General features: G+C 47.6%; 1 protein-coding gene across 1 annotated transcript; it reads left to right on the top strand.

The window, feature by feature from the left end:
* The first annotated feature begins 356 nt into the window (after positions 1-356).
* Positions 357-22,136, top strand: LOC135055831 (acyl-coenzyme A amino acid N-acyltransferase 1-like). Its single transcript, XM_063960343.1, has 3 exons — positions 357-819; positions 16,936-17,138; positions 18,837-22,136. Exons 1-3 carry the CDS (start codon positions 357-359, stop codon positions 19,431-19,433), a joined length of 1,263 nt encoding a protein of 420 aa, XP_063816413.1. The 3' UTR covers positions 19,434-22,136.
* Positions 22,137-22,984: the final 848 nt, after the last annotated feature.

Below are 22,984 nucleotides of genomic sequence, written 5' to 3'. Positions count from 1 at the left end.
TTTTGTGTTCAGCACATGACCTCCAGAATGACATTCGAACAGCATTCTGGGGTGCAAAATTGTCATTGATCAGAAATCGCGCACTCACAGCTGGGGTGCCAGACAGCAGGAGGAAATCAGTTCTACACATGTGCAGAACTGATTATGTTCTTGAAACACTAGGCACAGCAGGACATGGTTACGTGGAATGTTGTAGCATCAGTGAAAGTCCAACTGGCGCTGGTCACATCCCATTAGTGGTTTACATTAAAGCAATTAGCAAGTGAATCCATGCACATGATGTTATATATTAGTCTATCTCATCAGTATCCATCAACACCCATTAACATCTATTACAATTTCTTGACATTTTAGATATGATCGGTCTCACAGTCACCCCAGAAATCTCGCTGGTGGATGAACCAGTGAAGATCCAGGTTTGGGGTCTTGCTCCAAAACAGGTAATCACTCTGAGAGCTTGGCTGAAGGATGATACAGGGAAGAGATTTAGTTCCGTAGCTTTCTATGTTAGTGATGAAGATGGCAAAGTGGACCTCGAGAATTCACCAGCAACTGGGGGGAACTTCCATGGAGTTTGTCCAATGGGGTTGTTTTGGGCTCTGAAGTCATCCATCCCAAACCAAAGACTGATAAAATGGGATGTAATGGGAAGTCCGTTCTATGTTCACCTGGACCTCTACTGTCATTTGGAAGTTAATCCCATACCAGAAGGTCCTCCAACTGCTACCACATGTGTGGAAAGATGGTATGTGTCTCCTGGGGTAAAGAGAGTGCCCATCAGGGAAGGACGAGTCAGAGGAGCTCTATTCATTCCTCCAGGTAAATAATAACTGACGTTTTAAGGTTTGTGATGCTTTACCATGAGATCGTATCCCAGAAGGATGCAATCTCTTGATGAGGAACAGGCGACGGGTGGCAACGGGCATCTGGGGGTGGCGATGCGGCATTGGGGGGGGGGGAGAAAGGCAGAAAAATGCAGGTGTGACTTGGCCATTTTTGGGGTAGGCCAATGACGTCACCTTCATTTCTTGCAATAGGAAACATGGTGGTGGGACCCTGCGTAGGCAGGAGTCTACCTCAATTTGATTGAGAGGCGGCGCCACACATGCTGGGTGGCCTTCTCCTGTGCTGGCAGCCCCCAGCATGTTCGTATATGGTCACAGACTATGCTGCGAGAGCGAAATCTGTGACCATCTCTGAATAACCCCCATATACCATTAGTGTTACAGGCGCTCATACCCATCTTGGGGAGATCATCTTGGAGAAGAAATAACCTCAGACCAGTGACCGCCAACCCTTTTGCCTGCGAGCTACCAGTATCTCACCGCAGTATTTTTGGTAGATCTCAGAGCGCACGCACTTCAGCAGTCACTGGGGCTGCTCCCTTCAATTCTAATTCTAATTGGCTGCCAGACAGCAAGCTTTGATTTGCTCATGATCTGGCGCCATATTTCAAATGTCCTCCCTCCCTCTCCCCTCTCATCCTTTTTCTTTTTCATCCACTAGGGGTCACTGGAGTACTCTAGGGATATGGACGGTTCCACAGGAACTAGGCACTGAATAGTTAAACTTTGACTATACCTCCCCTCCATATTCCAGAGTACCTCAGTGTTTTTTCGATGCTCACCGAGACTAGGCTTGTGGAAGTTGATCCACAATGACTGAATTTTTTGATTATTTTTTTTTTGGAATCCCTTTCCCCCTTCCAAGAAGGCGAGGGTCTGGGATAGGATAGCTGCTGAAGCAGCTGTGGGTGTCGGACCTCTCTAGAAGAGCTCCCTCACTACCACGTGCAGGTCACCTGCAGTAAAAGGCTGACAGTGCTTACAGAGAAGCCCCGTCATTGCCCTCACCACACGGTCCAGATATGTTGAACGGGGCGGTCAGCTCACGCTGCCGCCCTGCTGTGTGGGATACTGTGTGTGTGTGGCCGCCGGCCGCTGCCTTTAGCTGCCCGCTGCCGCTTCCAGCGCCGCTGTTTATGCTGTGTCCCCCGCCGCTCTGAGCCGCGCCGGATAAAATCTCATGATTCAACTCTTGTTGATAAAAGAAGTATGTTTACTAGAATACAGCAGCGCTGCATATGTATTACAATAGGCTATTAAGTCTTTGTTAAACAGGATACATGTTGCTCATATATGTGCAGGTTTGAATGCAACATAGTATGTTTATTAAATCTGCTTACATAATTATAAGTCTGCATATTTAACCATTTTTCCTGTTGTTTTTCCAGAATTTCCTGTATTACATCTCTCCTCCATTGAAGGCGCAGGGGTGTTAAGGGGAATTTGGAACCAGGCATATTGCTGAGGTGTACTGCACTTGGCCAGATATATATTTGTAAAGACACCTTAGTGCTATTTACTGAGTCGCGCAAGTTGTATTTTGTATTGTCTGTCGGTATAATGAGTAAGACACCAGCAAAGACTATTATTCTTATCATAACTATTTATAATGATATTATCCCAAAGACTGCAAATCTGAATCATGGCTGTGGTCAGCCAAATACTGGCTTTGTTCACTCTTGTAAAGTAAGATGTGTTATACAATTGGTCAGCACATGGTGATTATAAAACAGTATCTGTGGAGCACTGCAAGCATTGTGAGTTCAGGCTCACCTGCAGCAGCTTTGCTTAATTCACTTAGCCACACCACAATTGGATACGCCCGATCTCATCTGATCTTGGAAGCTGAGCAGTGTTGGGCCTGGTTAGCCACCTGGGAATACAGGGTGCTGTAGGTGTTTTTAAATCTACAGCCACACCACACTGGATTCGGGACCCATTAACTAAGCTGCGGTTAAGCAGCAGACTTCTCAGGTTTTTAAGCTTGTGAGTGGTCACATTTAGTTTCAGACTTCTAAGAATTATTATACTTCTGAATCAGGATATATCTGGATATATGTATATGGGTATATAATATATATGTGTATGTGTGTATGTATGCATATATGAAATATATATATATTTATAAGGTCTGAGTATGCGTGAATATACATGGTTGTATATGTGTATATATGTGTGTGTGTGGATATATATATATAATATGCTGACATTAAAAATCTATTTTGGCAAGACTACAGTGGCGCAATTGGTCAGCACACAGTGCTTATTAAACAGTATCTGTTGAGCACTGCAAACATTGTGAGTTCAGGCCTCACCTCCCCAGATCCCCAGTGGCCTAATGGATAGGACACTGCCCTCCTAAACCAGAGATTGTGGGTTCAGGTACCATCTGGATTGCAAGTCACTACAGCAACCATTTCATCACCAGAGTTGATGTTTAAACAGCAGCTTTTGCTTATTATTTTTACAGGTGGCTCTGTAGCCAAGTGGTTAGGCTTCCCGCCCACAGTGAACATTGTGATTGCATGGACACTGGTTCAGATCCTGGTTTAACAGGTGTAATATATATATATAATAATAAAAAATAATTAAAAAAAACATGGTAGGACACCATTTTTTGCGTTACTTCCTGGGTCTTTGCTGGAGGTTGCTGCCCTACAACACTCAGCCTCTGGGTGAGCGGGGGGTTGTTAGGAATTTAATTTATTCATTGTTTTTGACAGCATGTCTCTACAGGAAGATTCACTATTGCTGGAAACCACATGCACGGTAATGCAGGTTTATACACAGATTACTTCCGTGGTGTACTTACTGGTCGGGGTACATGATCACTAAGTCTAATGCATAATCAAACAAGCACCTTCGCTGCAGAGTCGGTCACACAGTGTGTCGGACAAATTCGACTGCGCAGACAGACCCTTACCGGTCCTCTTTGGGGGGAATGCGGGCGCATGTACTGCCTGAGAGGGAAAAATTTACTGTTTCAGCTAGATTGTTGCGGTCGATTCGCCGCCAGCCCTCATAGCACCAGGCCAGTACGTCAGGTTCTCAGCGAAGGCTGAACAATTTCCAATGAGAGACAATTGCAATTATTGGGCGTTTAACTACCTATCGGAGTGTACCCTACACAGCAGTAGGGCTGTTGCTTCGCCCTGCTTTGGTAAGGGGTTGAGGTAACAAGGCTGTAGTGGCAGGGTGCTCCAGTTCAGGTTTGCCCTAAATAAAGACCACCTTACACTTCTTGCTACCTACAGCTTCTGTGAAGTTGGCAGTTGGTTCTTGCGTCTCAGCTTCGCTAGTGGCGCACAACGTCCACTTTGGCTACGTTCCAAACGAGAATAGATCGCAGACCGAGTGGGGGGGAAAATCTGATTTTCTACCATTGTCTACGCGAATTCCTGAATGATTCCGTCTCAACGATTTCAATTCCTAGGTATGATTCTCGATACGGTAAATCAAAGAATTTACCTACCCGAACAGAAGTACAGGTCATTCGTCATCTGGTACAATTAGTGCTCAAGCCTTGCACAGTCTCGGTTCATTTGTACATTCACCTATTAGACACAATGGTGGCGGCTTTTGAAGCCCTTCAGTTCGGAAGACTTCACTCACGTCCTTTTTAACTGGATGTGCTCGCAATGGTTGGCTGTGGCCTAACGAGTACAGTGTCTGCCTGCAATGCATGCCAAAAACAATGGTCGGGCTCGCTTCTGCAGATTCACCGCAGGGTGAGGTGGTCTCCAAGGGCCAGGGTGTGTCTACTCTGATGGCTCAAAGTACAGAATCTAACCGCAGGGAAACGGTTCGGCGCCTGGAATTGGATAATTCTCATGGCGGACGCGAGTCTCAGAGGTTGGGGAGCTGTAGTTCAAAATTTTCAGCTCCAGGGTCTCTGGGCGGATCACGAAAGATTGCTGTCTATAAATGTCCTGGAACTCTGGGCAATTTACAATGCGCTACGACAAGCAGTGCACATGCTGCAGGCTCAGGCTGTTCAGGTGCAGTCAGACAATGCGACGGTGGTCGCATACATCAACAAACAAGGAGGAACGAAAAGCCGCATGGCAATGCGGGAAGTAGCTCGAGTCCTCAATTGGGCCGAGGTGATTTTGTCGGCAGTATTCATTCCGGGAGTGGACATCTGGGAGGCGGATTATCTCAGCTGCCAGGATTTTTATCCAGGATGTGCATTAAATCCAGAAGTGTTTCACATGCTGGTCCAGAAGTAGGGTTACCCGCAAGTGGACCTGATGGCATCTCGTCACAATTATCAAACGCCCCAGTACGTGTCCAGAACGAGAGATCCAAAGGCAGTGGCGGTGGATGCTCTCACAATCAAGTGGCCATACAGTCTCGTGTATCTGTTTCCACCGTTTTCCGCTGCTCCCTCTGTTGCTAAAACGGATCAAAAGAGAGTCCGTCACAGTCATACTAGTGGCGCCTCATTGGCCTCGGAGAGCTTGGTTTTCGGATCTCCGCGGTCTACTCGCGGACGTTCCTTGGCCGCTCCCACTGCGTCCGGACCTGTTACAACAGGGTCCGTTCTTTTTCTCCGATTTAGCGCGGCTGCGTTTGACGGAGTGGCTGTTGAGACAGCCCTCTTAAAAAGAGAGGGCATTCCAGAATAGGTTATACCAACCATGTTACGAGCTAGGAAGCCGGTTACGGCAGCTCATTATTACAGAATTTGGCGTGCCTATATAGGTTGGTGTGAAGTTCGGAAGTTTCCGACATCATCTTTCAAGTTATCCCGTCTTTTGTTATGTCTACAGATGGGGTTAGATGGAGGTCGGCGTTTATCCACACTAAAGGTGCAGATATCTGCGTCGTGAATTTATTTTCAAAGAAGATTGGCTCTATTGCTGTCGGTACACACCTTTATGCAGGGTGTCCTCAAAGTACAGCCTCCATTTCACTCCACTTACTGCGCCATGGGACTTGAATCTGGGTTTAAATTTCTTATAGTCTTTTTGTTTCGAACCCTTACAACAAGTGGATATTAAGTTTCTCACTTGGGAAACAATTTCTCTCCTAGCCTTAGCTTCGGCAGGGCGGGTTTCAGTTTTGGGTGCCTTGTCATGCAAGCCACCGTATATAGTGTTTCATAATGACAGAACGGAATTTTAGACGAATCCCGCTTTCCTGCCAAAAGTAGGGTCCTCTTTTCACATCAATCATCCAATAGTAGTTCCTGTGTTAACAGGAGATTCTGGAATTTTGGTTGTGGTACGCACATTACGAGTTTATGTATTCCGAACGTCTACAGTTCCTAAGACGGATACGTTGTTATTCTCTATGATGCGCCCAAGATGGGTTGGCCACCTTCTAAGCAGACCTTATCCAGATGGATAAAACTGACCATACGTCAGGCTTACCTTCATGTTAGGTTACAGCCGCCTACATCAGTAACAGCTTATTCCACACGTTCTCCGGGAATGTCATGGGCAGCTGGTCGTGGAGTTCTACGACACAGCTTTGCAGTGCGGCTACATGGTCTTCAGTGCACGTTTGTGCGCTTTTACAGGTTTGATACTTTTGCGGCATCAGCATATAGCTTTGGCCGTCTAGTGTTACAGGTGCCAAACAGCTCTCCCGACCAGGGGGGAAACTTTGGTACGTCCCTAGAGTACTCCAGTGACCCCTAGTGGATGAAAAAGAAAATAGGATTTTGGTACTTACCAGGTAAATCCTTTTCTTTGAATCCATAGGGGGCACTGGACGCCCACCCAGAGCAGTTGTTTACCTGGTTGTGGTAAGTGCAGGGAATTTTATGGTAACACACTCTTACCGACTGTTTCAAATTAGAAATTCTATCGGGTTGGTGTCAACTGTTAGTTGTCAGTTTCGTTTGTGTCAACTTTATTGTTGTCCGTTTTTGGTTATATGTATTTCTCCATTGTCAACCTCTATAGCTCCAGTTCGGCTCAGTAAAAAAACACTGAGGTACTCTGGAATATGGAGGGGAGGTATAGTCAAAGTTTAACTATTCAGTGCCTAGTTCCTGTGGAACCGTCCATATCCCTAGAGTACTCCAGTGCCCCCTATGGAGTCAAAGAAAAGGATTTACCTGGTAAGTACCAAAATCCTATTTTTCTTGCTCCCTGACACCCTCTCTCTTGCTCCTCTCTCTTTATCTCATCCCCTCTATTTCCATTAACCCCCCCCCCCCCACACACACACACACACTCTCTCTCTATCTCCAGACTCCGCTGCTAGAAACTGCCAGGTGATGTGAAATTTGCCAATAATTCCTCCCCCTTCCTCCCAATCTATTATGGTAGCTGTTGTCTCCCCTAAAGCACGGCCAATGCAAGGTTTCTCAGTGTCCTTCAGCATACCACTCCTCCTATCCCCAACACTAGGGAGGCCTCCAATCCCGGGATTCAAGGGATTACAGTGAGCATGTGCGGGAGGGTTGGAAGCGGCGCGGGAGGGCGGGTAGGTGTAAGTAATAACACTTACTATCAGGCGGCCGCGGCAGCCATGGACACGCTGAACGCAGTGGCAATTCAAATGAAGCGCCGGCCGCCAGCCAATCAGAGCTGGCGGACCGGCAGCCAATCAGGGAAGCTGCCGCAGCAGCGGCAACCAATCAGGAGCGACTGCTGCTGCAGCTTCTCTGATTGGCTGCCGGTCCGCCAGCTCTGATTGTCTGGCGGCCAACGCTTCATTTGAAATGCCGCCGCGTTCAGTGTGTCCATGGCGGCCGCGGCCGCCCGCCTAATAGTAAGTGTTATTACTTACACCCACCCTCCCTCCCGCGCCGCTACCAACCCTCCCGCACCACTACCTACACCCACCCTCCCGCACCGCTGCCTACTCCCAATGGTGTACGCAGACACTGACAGGCGGGTGCCGCTCCGGACTCCCCCCCCCCCCCCCCCCCCCCCCTCCACGGCATTATAGTGTTCTATCACCTCCCCTGTCCTGGACATAGACTGCTTACCTGGGCCGCCCAGGTGAGCAGTCTATATCCAGGACAGGGGAGGTGAGAGAACACTATAATGCCGTGGAGGGGGGGGGGGGGGAGTCCGGAGCGGCACCCGCCTGTCAGTGTCTGCGCACGCCTATGCCTACCCCCTCCCTACCTCCCGCACCGCTACCTACCCTCTCCATACCTCCCGCACCGCTACCTACACCCTCCCTCCAGCGCTGCTCCCTACATCTTTCACTGGTCCCTACTGCAATCCCGGAATCCCGGGATTGACCGTTTTTCAATCCCGAATCTCGGGATTGAAAAAACGGCCCGGGATTGGCCTCCCTACCCAACACCCACTGTCCAGCCCCTTTACACAGATGTTTTGTATGCTCAAATGATGTCTAATGCACTGATCTGGTGCAGAATGTTTTCCAGGCTCCACTGTTGACCAGGGGCAAACACAGTACTTTCAGAGGGGTGTACAAAAGTCAACACTATTGGAATGTTGGTGGAAAACCAACCTTACAAACCTAACTCTGTCTTCCTGAAACTGTCTCTCTGACGGTGCCAGGGAGAAAGACAGTGTCAAGGAGAGAGAGAGGGGGGCTCTCTCTCTCCTTGACACTGTCTTTCTCCCTGGCACCGTCTCTCCCCCTCCCTCTCTCTCTCTCTCCCTGACACTGGCCCTCATTCCGAGTTGTTCGCTCGGTATTTTTCATCGCATCGCAGTGAAAATCCGCTTAGTACGCATGCGCAATGTTCGCACTGCGACTGCGCCAAGTAACTTTACTATGAAGAAAGTATTTTTACTCACGGCTTTTTCTTCGCTCCGGCGATCGTAATGTGATTGACAGGAAATGGGTGTTACTGGGCGGAAACACGGCGTTTCAGGGGCGTGTGGCTGAAAACGCTACCGTTTCCGGAAAAAACGCAGGAGTGGCCGGAGAAACGGTGGGAGTGCCTGGGCGAACGCTGGGTGTGTTTGTGACGTCAACCAGGAACGACAAGCACTGAAATGATCGCACAGGCAGAGTAAGTCTGGAGCTACTCTGAAACTGCTAAGTAGTTAGTAATCGCATTATTGCGAATACATCGGTCGCAATTTTAAGAAGCTAAGATTCACTCCCAGTAGGCGGCGGCTTAGCGTGTGTAACTCTGCTAAATTCGCCTTGCGACCGATCAACTCGGAATGAGGGCCACTGTCTCTCTCTCTTCCTTCCACTTTCTCTCTCCCTCTCTCCCACTGACACTGTCTCTCTCACTCTCTCTCCCTGACACTGTCTCCATCTCCCCTTAATGCTGTATCTCTCCCTCTCACTGACACTCTCTCTCCCTCTCTGACACCCATCTCTCTCTCTCGTTCTGTCTCTCTCCCTCTTTCTTCCCCTGACACTGTCTCTCTCTCCCTATCTCCCCCTGACAGTGTCTTTATCTACCTTACACTTTCACTCCCTGACACACACTCTCTCACCCTGGCACACACACTCTCTCTTCATTCTGAAACTCTCTCTCTCCATGACAGTGTCTCTCTCCTTGACACTGTCTCTCTCTCTTCCCTCTGTCACTGTCTCTTTCTCCCTCCCTGACACTATCTCTTTTTCTCTCCATGACACTATCTCTCTCTCCCAGACAGTGTCTCTCTCTGACAGTGTCTCTCTTCTCTCTTTCTCCTTGACTCTCTCTGACACCCTCTCTCTCTCATTCTCTCTCCCTCCTTGACACACACTCTCTCATTGTCTCTTCCTGCCTCTCTCCCTTATGCTTTCTCTCTCTCCCCTCTCATCCCCTTTTCTTTCTCCCTGGCACCAACTCTCTTGCTCCTCTCTCTATCTCTCATCTCCTTTATTTCCATGAAATCCCATCTCTCTCTCCCTGACCCCCACCATCTCTGCTCCTGCAATATTGGGGGTCATTCCGACCCGATCGCTCGCTGCAGTTTCTAGCAGCGCAGCGTTTGGGTTGGAACTACGCATGCGCCGGCGCATGCCAGCCTTCATTGTCTAGCGATCGCCTCTGAGGCAGAGGCGGTTATTGGGAGGGAGGGGGCTGGACGGCGGCGTTAAGCCGCCATTTAGGTGGCACGGTCCGGCTAACGCAGGCGTGGCCGGACCGTTGGGGGGCGGCCCGCGGCAGCTGCGTGACAGGGAGCGAAGAGTAGCTCCCGGCCAGCACGCTAAAGCTGTGCTGGTCAGGAGCTACTCTTGAAGTGGAAAGGCAGCGCCGCTGTGCGATGCCTTTGCACTTCTGCGCGGGGGGGCGGCACTGACATGCGGGGCAGACTATCCTTGTGCTGGGCGTCCCCCCGCATGTCAGTCTGAATGATCATAGCTGTGCTAAATTTAGCACAGCTATGAACAACTTGGAATGACCCCCTCTTGTTCCTTCTCTCTCTCGTTCACCAGACTCTGCTGCTAGAAACTGTCAAGTGATGTGCAATGTGCCATTCATTCCTCTCAATACATCATGGTAGCTGTAGTCTCCCCTAAAGCAGGGTCAATGTAAAGCTTCTCAGTGTCTTCAGCATACCACTCCTCCTATCCCAGTCCCTTCACACAGATGTTTTGTATGATCAGGTGATGAACTGATCATACAAAACATACAAGATTTTACTATAAATAAGGCCAGGACTGGCAGCAGACAACTATTTAGATACTACAATCCTGGGTCAGGGCTGGCAGTAAACAGACTATACTAATCAGCAATGTGGGATCAGGGCAGGCAGCAGGCCAATAGGAGTGATTAGACCGTGCTGGGTCACAGCTGGCAGAGTAGCAATTACTGTAACTAAGAGTGGATCGGGGCTTGCAGCAAACAGGCTGTAACAGTTAAACATGGGTCAGTTCTGCTGACAGACAAAAATGTTATCCAGGAACAAGTCAAGGGCAGGCAGAACTGGCAACAAAAAGGTTATTTATGAGGTAAAATCTATATTAAATAGGTTTTATGTAACAGGACAACTGGAACAATGCAGTGTTATATTGGTATATACAGGGGAGGAACACTCATCGTGAGTAACAAGGAGGCACAGTATACTAGAGATGAGTGCCTGTGATTATGTGGTGTATTGAGGACAGGCACGCGGCGACACCTGTAAAAAACTGTCATGCGGGAAGATCTGGTCGCGAGGGCAGAGGTGCTGGAATATAAAAGGGGACTGCAGCGCCGTTAGGGGATTGCTGGGAACACGTCAGATAGAGGTACTTCTCTCTCCCTGCCTTGCTGCAAAAGAGCTGAGCTGTGAATATAATATAGCAGCGGCAAGGGAGAGGAAGGAGCGCAAGGGCTATCCAGCTATAGGGGGTTGTTCAGGTTTGTTACCAAACCAAAAACGTAAGCAATTGGGCAAAACCATGTGCACTGCAGGTGGGGCAGATGTAACATGTGCAGAGAGATGTAAGTTTGGGTGGGTTATATTGTTTCTGTGCAGGGTAAATACTGGCTGCTTTATTTTTACACTGCAATTTATATTTCAGTTTGAACACACCCCACCCAAATCTAACTCTCTCTGCACGTGTTACATCTGCTCCACCTGCAGTGCAGCATGGTTTTGCCCAATTGCTAACTTTTTTGGTTTGCTTACAAACCTGAATAAGGATCGAGAGCCGCTTGTCAGACCGGGTCAGTGGCGGCAGAGCCAGGGGTGTGGTCACCAGTCATCGGAGGTCTGCCAAGTGCTACCCAAAGTCACGATCCCAGTGCCTGTCAGAGACAGTGGGAGGAGCTGGTGGCAGTATCTTTGCAGCAGCATTGGTCAGTTAGGCGGCCAGTCAAGCCGCATAGTCGGACCACTGTAAGCACTAAAGTTTGGGATGAGACCATAGACTTCACTGCGCACCAATGAGTGGAACTGTGGGCGGAGCCAAAGAGCACTATTGGACAGTCATCAGGAACCGACTGATGAAGACGGCATACTGTAGGTCTATAAATACCTTTCTACTTACACCACACAGCCTGCACAGCTTTAGGAGCAAAACATTAGCTGCTTCTAACAGCAACAGGCACACAAGGACACAAGGGGGTAATTCAGATCTGATTGCAGCAGCAAATATGTTAACAGTTGGGCAAAACCATGGGGGTCATTCAGACATGATTGCTCGCTAGCTATTTTTTGCAACGCTGCGATCAGATACTCGCCCCCCATAGAGGAGTGTATTTTAGCTCAGAACTTTCTCAGCTGCTGCGATCACTTCAGCCTGTCCGGGGCCGGAACTGACGTCAAACACCTGGCCTGCAAACGCTTGGACACGCCTGCGTTTTTCCAAACACACCCAGAAAACGGTCAGTTGACACCCACAAACACCCTTCTTCCTGTCAATCTTTTTGCGATTGGCAGTGCAAATGGATTCGTTAAATCCATCACTCAGCAATGATCCGCTTTGCACCCGTATGATGCGCCTGCGCAATGAGATGCATGCGCATGCGCAGTTCTGACCTGATTGCAGCGCAACGAAAAAAACTAGTGTGCGATCAGGTCTGAATGACCCCTCCATGTGCACTGCAGGTGGGGCAGATGTAAAATGTGCAGAGAGAGTTAGATTTGAACACACCCCACCCATATCTAACTCTCTCTGCAAATGTTATATCTGCCCCACCTGCAGTGCACATAGAATTCAGAGTTGATCACAGCAGCAAATTTGTTAGCAGTTGGCAAAACCATGGTGGTCATTCCGAGTTGTTCGCTCGCTGCTACTTTTAGCAGAATTGCTAATAGGCTAAAATCCGGCAGTTCTGCGCATGCGTATGCACAGCAGGGCGCACGCGCTAGGCAATTTTACACAAAACTATGCTATTTTACTCACGGGCGAACAAAGCTTTTTAATCGCTCTGCTGATCGTAGTGTGATTGACAGGAAGTGGGTGTTTCTGGGCGGAAACTGTCCGTTTTCCGTGAGTGTGCTAAAAAACGCAGGCGTGCCAGGTAAAAACGCAGCAGTGGCTGGCGAAACGGAGGAGTGGCTGGCCGAACACAGGGCGTGTTTGTGACGTCAAACCAGGAACTAAACGGACTGAGCTGATCGCAATCTAGGAGTAGGTCTGGAGCTACTCAAAAACTGCAAGGAAATAATCTTTCGTTAGCAATTCTGCTATGCTAAGATACACTCCCAGAGGGCGGCAGCCTAGTGTGTGCAATGCTGCAAAAAGTATCTAGCGAGCGAACAACTCGGAATGAGGGACCATGTGCACTGCAGGAAGGAGGGGGGGGGGGGGGGGTGCAGATATAACATGTGCTGAGAGAGTTAGATTTGGGTGGGGTGTGTTCAAACTGAAATCTAAATTGCAGTGTAACAATAAAGCAGCCAGTATTTACCCTGCACAGAGACAATATAACCCACCCAAATCTAACTCTCTCTGTACATGTTACATCTACCCCACCTGCAGTGCACATGGTTTTCCCCAACTGCTAACAAATTTGCTGCTGCGATCAGATCTGAATTATCCCCATGGTTTCGTCTAACTGCTAACAAATTTTGGCCTCAGGAGCTATAATTTATGCAGTAGTGGGGGCTAATAGCCTAAAGTCACAGCGTCATTGCAGTAGTGGCAGCAGGACATAAAGCAGCAAGAGACACAATAATCTGGTTATATTAATTATATAGATGAGTACAGAAGAAGGACTTTAAGAAAGTGTGATACCTGGGATTTAGGGGCCAGTATTTATTAACATTATTTTTACTAACACAATGTGAAAAAGGGTGATTTCACACCCTTTTCATGTATCACTCTAATGTACTAAAGGGCATTTGGAGCAGTTTCCAAACTCTTTAATTCTCATTTTTTAGTAACCCACATCGCATTCCCCATACTTATTTATCCATACTTATAATGGGAAATGTGATGTGGCCGAATTTACTAAATAAAATTTTTAAAAAACACTGTAGTGTGCCCTGTGACAATTATGCCAGCTCGGGCTGGTGAAATCACAGGGCAGCCATTTGCCCAGCCCTCTCGGCCCCCTGGCAGAGAAAGCTGTGCGGGACCCGGCCAGTATCACACTGGCCGGGTCCAATGGACACACAAGCTGATCACCTTTAAAAAAAAAATACTTACCAGTCCTAGGAGCCAGTGATCGGTGCTCCGGTGAGCGCGGCCAGGCACCGGGTCCTCCATGTGCTGCACTGTGACCCCCATGCAGTAAAGTGATGCTGCAAAGTGGCAGTTCACTTTACAGCACCGGAGGTCACAGCACAGCAGCAGGAACCGGCACCCAAAAGCCTCCTGGAGCAGCGGCCAACCGGCTCCAGGGAGTGGTACGTATAAATCCGGGGGAGGGGAGGGGGGTTGCGGTGCGGGGGTAGTAGTGACTAGGGGGGTGGATTGCGGCGGCCGGTAGTGACAGGTGGCAGCGCATGCGCAGCGGGATATTGTTTTATGAAAAATACCCCGATGATGCTGCGGAGAGTTATAAAACCAGCCACTGACATCTATTGGAGGAAACTACCTTCATCCTCCAGGAATATGAGAGACTGCAGTTTCTAAGGAGACAGGCTGGAAAGGGATACGAATGGTTCCGATATTCTGACTGAGCTAATAAAGAGGTACTAGTAGCCATCTATGTATAACTTGAGTGATAATGTACCAGCCAATCATACTGAGCAAGGGTGTATTGGCGGCTGCAGTGGTTTTGTTCCTCTCCCATAAGTTACCATTCCTGTGCCTGATGTAGCGTGCTCCGTTACAGCTCTGTCTTTGGGGGTCAGTCCGACCCGATCAGGTCCGGAATGCGCAGGCTCGTCGCTGCCTGGTGACTGGGAACGCCAGGCAGCAAATGTTCTAACGAAGATTTCGATCGCAGCGGCGATCCCAAGGTGACTGACAGCAAGAAGGTGTTCCGGGGTGGCAACTGACCGGTTTCTGGGAGTGGAGAGGAAAACGCAGGCGTGTCCAGGCGTTTGCAGAGCGGGTGTCTGACGTCAGTTCTGGGACCTGACAGGCTGAAGTGATCGCAACGGCTGAGTAAGTCCATAGCTACTCAGAAACTGCACAAAATGTTTTTGTACAGCTCCCCTGCACAAGCATTCACACACTTGCACAGTTAAAATGCACTCCCTCATAGGCGTGGACTATATGATCGCATGGGCTGCAAAAAGTTGCAGCGTGCGATCAACTCGGAATGACCCCCATAATACTGTACATTGCTCAGCTCTAAAAATGAAAGATGGCCATTCCCCTGACTCCGAGCTCCTGAACCCCTATTGGTGGTCAGTGGCTGCTCTCTCCCCCTATTCCTCCCTCAGCTGTGGGGTTTGGCGTGCAAGGAAAACTTTCTCACCTGACCAGCGTAGCTCCTGTCAGTCGCTGCCTGTCTGTCACTTCTGCAGCCAGTCCGCAGCTGGCAGCTCCACACCATCACTGTTAGGGAGACCTGGCTCTCTGACTCCGGCTCCAGTCGATGTCTGCCCTACCTCCTCCAGCTCATCAACCAGGGGGCTGGCAGTTTCCATGGCAGCCACCTGGCTTTCAGAACTGGGGCACACTTTGCCGCTGACAACCGGGGGACCCTGCACTGGACACATGGCCGCCAACTGTGACCCCCACTCTGCGAGGGGAACTTCACAGCTCCTGCCTAGGGACCCTAGTGCCCAGAGCCGTACAGTGCTGCCGGCTAGAGAGGAGGGGGCCCAGACGGATCCTGCACACGGGCGTCCTCTCTAGAAATGCCACTGCTTTAAGCATTACAATTGCTTGTTTATGTTCAATATCTTTTATTTTTATTGTTTATTTTATTTGTTTATTGTAGTATACACGCATGCGCAGTGTAAAAACACGGACACACCATTACTTACCAGGGCCCTCATTCCGAGTTGTTCGATCGCAAGCTGCTTTTAGCAGCTTTGCACACGCTAAGCCGCCGCCTACTGGGAGTGAATCTTAGCATAGTAAAATTGCGAACGAAAGATTCGCAATATTGCGAAAAGACTTCTCTGTGCAGTTTCTGAGTAAATCGAGACTTACTCTGCCAGTGCGATCAGTTCAGTGCTTGTCGTTCCTGGTTTGACGTCACAAACACACCCAGCGTTCGCCCAGACACTCCTCCGTTTCTCCAGCCACTCCCGCGTTTTTCCCAGAAACGGTAGCGTTTTTTCACACACGCCCATAAAACGACCAGTTTCCGCCCAGAAACACCCACTTCCTGTCAATCACATTACGATCACCAGAACGAAGAAAAAACCTTGTAATGCCGTGAGTAATATTCCTAACTGCATAGCAAATTTACTTGGCGCAGTCGCAGTGCGAACATTGCGCATGCGCAATAAGCGGAAAATCGCTGCGATGCGAAAAAAAATACAGAGCGAACAACTCGGAATGACCACCCATGTTCCCACAGCGCTCATTTTTATTGACATAACTGATTTTACCTGAGCTGCTTTACATACTATAGCGCGGAATCCCTTTTTATTCCTTTAAGTTTATGCACCAATCGATGCCTCCACCCACAATATCCACAGCTCTGCTCAGGAAGGGGTCCCTACCTATTTTGTCAGTCCTGGTCACCATCATTTCTGATGGGAGCCCTGACCACATACAGTATGTGCTCATTGTTGTGTACTGCAATTAGGCTGTAATGTAAGCAGCTCTATTGACTTGCATAACAGGTCCACGGTAGCCTGAGTACCTAGTTGCATTGCATTAACCATGCAGTTATTAAAGAACCCTGGTCTTTGCAGCCTTGGGGGAACAGGGGAGGGGGGTTAGGAACTCACCACCCATCGATCCCACCATATTTGCATGTGGTAAGTGAAAATAAATGAAGCAGGCTACATCAAAGAATTGCACCGCAAATTGGCCCAGCTGCAAATGTTAGTAGTATGGGCTGAGGTCACTGGAACTCGGGGATTTATTATTTTATTCCCGTACCTGGTTACATGCTTTTCCAAATATTGAATAGGTATTAGTGACAGAAGGGGTCAGGGTAGGAGGCGGTCAGGAGATGCTGGGCTTCAAAAAGGGGGGAAGCTGCAAGTGAAAGTAATTAAAACAGATAATTGACAAGTGTCGCCAACAGCGCCCCCTACCCTGCAGCGCTATGTGCGGTGCCCCCTCCGCACTCACCTAGTTACGGCCCTGGCAGCCATAACTATAACTAGCTTATAGTTCTGGAATTTGCAACATCTGTAAAATACAGTGTAACCATGGTTTCAGCTATATAGAATGAACGTGTCTCCATATTTAGGTGAAGGTCCCTTTCCCGGAGTAATTGACATGTTCGGGGGCAGTGGAGGTCTTGTTGAGTTTCGAAGCAGCCTCCTGGCCTCGCGCGGGTTTGCATCCCTTGCCTTGGCTTACCTTGCCTATGATGATCTCCCAAAAACTTTAGACCATGTGGATCTGACATATTTTGAAGAAGCGGCTGAATTACTGAGTAGGCGCCCAGAGGTAAGTGTTCAAATAAATATCCTCTAATTAATAATGACCTGCAGAGATTGCTATTCATTGTGATAAAAATCTGGGAGGAGCTAGTCTGACTTTATTCTGTACTACGTGTTAAAATAAGTTCTTTAATTGTTTAAAATTAATTGTTATAATGTCATTTATGCATTTTCTTAATGTGCAAACCGTGAGATGCTTGTAGTAACATGAAAGCCGGAACAAGGTGTCACTATGTAAAACAATAGCTGATCCCAAATCTTGTGTCATATCAAGCAAAGTGGAAACTATCAAAAGCTCTGCAACCTGATCCAGCATTACACAGTAATTCAGACTGGACTCTAACCCGATAGGAAAATGGTTTGGGAGAAAAAGAGGAGGAGATAGAGTGAAAGTACAAGTCGGGGAAGGGACCGTGTAGAGTAACAGAAGAAAGGGTAGAGGAAAAGGACAACAAGGCAGAGGTAAAGCAAAAAAGAAACCCTCGGAGATGTAGGAGTGGAAATGAGAAAGAATGACTAGAGGCATGGGCGGTAGAGTGTAAAGACAATGGGCCCGATTCAGGTTGAATCGCAATACGCGATCCAACCGCAAAAATATGCAAAAAAGGATGCGGGCGCATGCGCAGGGCCCATCCTGTGCAGGTGCACGCATTTTATGCAGGCACCGGCAGAAAATGCGAATGCCTCTGCCTGTAAATCAGGCAGAGGCGTTCACGGTGTATTTCCGAGGCGGAAACAGAGCATTACGGGGGCTTGGCTTAGAAACGGGGGCATGCCAGCGCAAATGAGGGGTGTGATGGGGGCGTGATCGGAGTGGCTGCGTGACGTCACACGCAGCCGCCGCAATCAAAAATATGGCGGCGGGCCTCCTACCGGTGCAGCCAGGTTACGCCGGCTGGAGGCTTCCTTAATTATAGCGATCACGCTGAAGTTGTGGTGCGACTGCAATCTCAGCGTAGTCAAGGGGAGGGCAGCTGTTAGCATGCTGAGCTGCCTTGCGATGGGAGGCCCCCAGCATGTGATCCAAAGCTACTTAGCAAAATTTGCAATCCTTACTGAATCGGGTCCAATGAGTGATAGGAGCAGTAGAATAAAAATCTATGATAAGTAAAGATGGAAGAGCATAAAAAAAGGAATGAAGAAAAGAAGTGTAAGAGCAAACTGAAAAAAAAAGGTCAGAAGTAGAGAGAGAAAAAATAGAGGACAGGGATGGGTATCATTAGTGCAAAATGATGATGAGGAAGATAACTACTACACCTCACTAGGAAGCTGAGCCAGCCAGTAGGAGGATCCCCCCAAACAGTGGTAAGCCTTGGGAGCAGTGGTAAACAGTGCCGGCTGCTAGGTGGACAGACTGTTTTTGGCAGTTTTTCAACCATGTGGGAGCAAATGGTTGATGATCGTTTGCTCCCGCACACTGTATGATGTATGGCCCACATTACAATAAAGCTGTCAGACATTTGTGGACTACATGCAAAAGCATCCAGTATTTACCCTGCACAGAAAATACAAATGTATTTGCTTCTTTTGCATTGCAACATGATTTGTTCCAGACACAAGTTACTTGCCTCTTTTTGCATTTATTACAAATTACCATCAGGTCCAAATTGCAGTAGTGTCAAACCAGTGCTATAGTGTATGAGATGTAGCGCATATATTCACAGCGTGGTCAACCACTCTTCTTACTGAGTTTTATTGGTTTCAGGTGTTCGGAGAAGGAATCGGAGTCGTTGGTGTGAGCAAAGGGGCAGAGATAGCTCTGGCTATGGCGTCTTATTTTCCCCAGGTCGCTGCCGCAGTCTGTATTAATGGAACCAATGCTATGCATGGCAGCACGCTCAGCTATGGCGATCTTGTACTGAGAGAAATTCCTCATCAAACGGAAAAACTTCTGATCACCTACTCTGGGGCCTATGATTTTTCCCGTGTCAACCAAGATACAACAAAGCCAGAATACCAGGACTCTGTACTTCCCCTGGAGAAGGCCAGAGGTCCCATCCTCTTCTTGGTGGGAGAAGATGACCAGGGCCAGAACAGCTTATTATATGCTAAGCAAGCGGTAGCCAGGGCAGAAAAGTATAACAAGAAAGATGTGTATTTGCAGAGTTACCCAGGTACAGGGCATCTTCTAGAGCCCCCTGGATCTCCCTTCTGCCCTGTGTCACTATGTTTTAAGTTTGCAACTCCGTCGGTGTGGGGAGGGGAGATCCAGGATCACTGCAAAGCACAGGAAGTCAGCTGGAGACATATCCAGGAATTTCTGGGAAAGAATCTGCCGCGCTCTCTCCGACATAAATTGTGAAAAAAAACAAAAAACTGTTTTCAATTCATTTAACTTTGGGTCAAATATGTATTTTTATTGATAAACTTTTCCTATAACACAAGTTAAAAGGGTGTTACAGAATACGGCATACAAAACAAAACATGTTACGGAACATACTGTAATTTTTTCAAAAAGTTAACACTCCAAATGTCTAGGATGAAAACTCTATCATAAAGGATATTATAGTAAACTTTTCTCTTTTATGCTTGAGGAGCTTATTCATTATCAAGCCCCATGGGCCCCCCCATTAACTAAGTATTCAACTTAACGTGAGTTGTGGAGATGGACAATAAAGTACTCTGTGCTCTGAAAAATGTTTATGCTAACAACTAAACCTCAACTGAGTTGGCTCATATGCACAGAGAGGGACAGAAGAGACTGAGGGATATGATCGGATCCCTCTTCTGACTCTGGGCTTCCTTCCAATAGGAAGGAGTGTGGCTCTGGGAAGTACTGTAGCTTCATCTGAAGATGACATTAGTTATTGCAATCAAACTCCAATAACTTTCAGCAGTTCTTTATGATGACTATGCGGCGGCCACAATGATGAATTTGCACGTTACTTAAAACAATTACTGTTTCTGCATGTGTAACAGACCATTCACATTAATGAATAGGCCCCTTAGAGTGAAAAACAGCATTAGTAATAATGTATCCCAGTGGTGTAACCCCCTAGGGCAGAGGTTCCCAAACATGGTCCTCAAGGCACCCCAACAGTCCTCGATTTAGGTATATCCATGGCTCAGTGCAGATGGTTAAATCAAATTGACTGAGGTGCTAATTAAGTCACCTGTGGCCAAGCATGGATACATTTAAAACCTGGACCGTTGGGGTGCCTTGAGGGCCGCATTTGGGAATCTGTGCCCTAGGGGCAATGGAAACAGTGTATGCTGATCCTGGGGGAAGAAGTCCGTCAGATCCTGCTGAGAGTCCGGGTTTTGAAACCATCCAGGGCCTCAGCCACAAGTTCTGTTTCTGAACAGCGACACTTTCCGGAAAGTACCACTGCCGTGGTCCAAAGGATTTCTGTCAGCGTTACTGCCAGACCTCATCCCATCCCTGAGGGAGCCCTTTACACACACACACCTACACAAATACTCAGAACCCCACTAGTGACTTCAAATAAGAATGTAAACCAGAGACCTGTCCTGCTAACAACCTGCTGTTACAATGTTATTGGAAACATCCCAGAAGGGGAAGCAGTTATCCACAGACAGATCCTTCCTATCCTGTATCACCATATTTCATAGTTGCCTACCCTCCTGGATCCTGCAGGAGAGTCCAATTTGAAGAGCTAATCTCCTGCTGCCCTGCATTATAAATCAAATCTCCTCATTCTTTGAATTCTTCACTGCAGCCAGGGGACCACCATTGAATTTCTGGGCAAGGACAGTGATCTGCTGCATCACTAGTATGACTTCAATCTGAGCTCCTCAGCATCTGCTGTCGACTCTCAGCAAAACCTTGTGGGACCCCTGGCAGTAGAGAATACAGCTTGCCTGTCCCCTGTGATCTGTCTCAGTATCTCAGCTGCTAGTGTGTGGTAAGTTTTATTAGTAATATTAGACACACAAACTACAACAAGAAGAATTTAAATTTAAAACATGTTTTTATTACCAAGAGATGATCATTAACATAAGAATTTGCAAATGGTGAAATTGCATTTGGAATTTATTACATAGGCATCACATTTATTATATACAGTTCCAAAAACGTTATTTGGAGGGTAACCCGCACCATGCTTATCACATATATATGTCAATGTTGGGGGTACCTTATCTTGATATCAAGTTATCTTGTATTTATGGATAAATGTGGAACTAGATAAGAAATGGGATGAATAAGGGGGGTCATTCCGAGTTGTTCGCTCGGTAAAAATCTTTGCATCGCAGCGATTTTCCGCTTAATGCGCATGCGCAATGTCCGCAGTGCGACTGCGCCAAGTAAATTTGCTATGCACTTAGGAATTTTACTCACGGCATTTTCATCGTTCTGGCGATGGTAATGTGATTGACAGGAAATGGGTGTTACTGGGCGGAAACAGGCCGTTTTATGGGCGTGTGGGAAAAAACGCTACCGTTTCCGGAAAAAACGCAGGAGTGGCCGGAGAAACGGGGGAGTGTCTGGGCGAACGCTGGGTGTGTTTGTGACGTCAAACCAGGAACGACAAGCACTGAACTGATCGCAGATGCCGAGTAAGTCTGGAGCTACTCAGAAACTGCTACGAGGTGTGTAATCGCAATATTGCGAATACATCGTTCGCAATTTTAAGATGCTAAGATTCACTCCCAGTAGGTGGCGGCTTAGCATGAGCAAATCTGCTAAAATCCACTTGCGAGCGAACAACTCGGAATGACCCCCAAGGTTCTAATGGTGCAACTAGCTTAAACCATAATATCACAAAAATTCTCCAAAGATAGGGGAGAACGAAGCTAATTACTATTTGGGTGCACACAATCCGCAACCAACAAGTTAAAATGTAAGCTTTATTAATATTCTAAAATAAATGTCCCCAGTATTAATATGAAGTACTGGCTTTAATGCCCATATGTCATGTCAGTAGAGAAATGTATATGTTTAATTCTTATTTCTGGATTGCAGATATCCTTTATTATATGTGTTCAAGCGAAATATTAAAATTTATTATGGAACTGAAAATAAATGAGTGAATAAAGATTTAAAGACAAGAGCTAATGTACTCCTCGATTTTTGTGTCTCTGTCTTTATAGATTACACATATAAGAGCATATGTTGGCCCTCATTCCGAGTTGTTCGCTCGCAAGCTGCTTTTAGCAGATTTACTCACGCTAAGCCGCCGCCTACTGGGAGTGAATCATAGCATCTTAAAATTGCGAACGAAAGATTCTCAAAATTGCGATTACACACCTCTTAGCAGTTTCTGAGTAGCTTCAACCTTACTCGGCATCTGCGATCAGTTCAGTGCTTGTCGTTCCTGGTTTGACGTCATAAACACACCCAGCGTTCGGCCAGACACTCCTCCGTTTCTCCAGCCACTCCCGCGTTTTTCCCAGAAACGGTAGCGTTTTTCCGCACACACCCATAAAACGGACAGTTTCCGCCCAGTAACACCCACTTCCTGTCAATCACACTACGATCACCAGAACGAAGAAAAAGCCGTGAGTAAAATTCCTAACTGCATAGCAAATTTACTTGGCGCAGTCGCACTGCGGACATTGCGCATGCGCACTAAGCGGAAAATCGCTGCGATGCGAAAAAAAATACAGAGCGAACAACTCGGAATGACCCCCCTTATTCAAAGATATAGGCCCAGATTTATTAAGCCTTGGAGGGTGATAAATAGCACATACTTGCCTACCTGACCCTCTCCATAAGGGAGAAAATGCTCTGTTCCTGGACTTTCCTGGTAATGTATGATTGCTATCACCTGTGGTGAAACACCTTTCTTATCAATTAACTAGCTCACCACAGGTGATGGCAATCATACATTACCAGGAAAGTCCAGGAACAGAGCATTTTCTCCCTCATGGAGAGGGTCTGGTAGGCAAGTA

This window comes from Pseudophryne corroboree, chromosome 1 (assembly GCF_028390025.1).
Source record: "Pseudophryne corroboree isolate aPseCor3 chromosome 1, aPseCor3.hap2, whole genome shotgun sequence".
Classification (NCBI taxonomy): Eukaryota; Metazoa; Chordata; class Amphibia; order Anura; family Myobatrachidae; genus Pseudophryne; species Pseudophryne corroboree.
The sequence above is the reverse complement of the archived record's forward strand: the minus strand, read 5'-3'. Positions and strand labels throughout refer to the sequence as shown.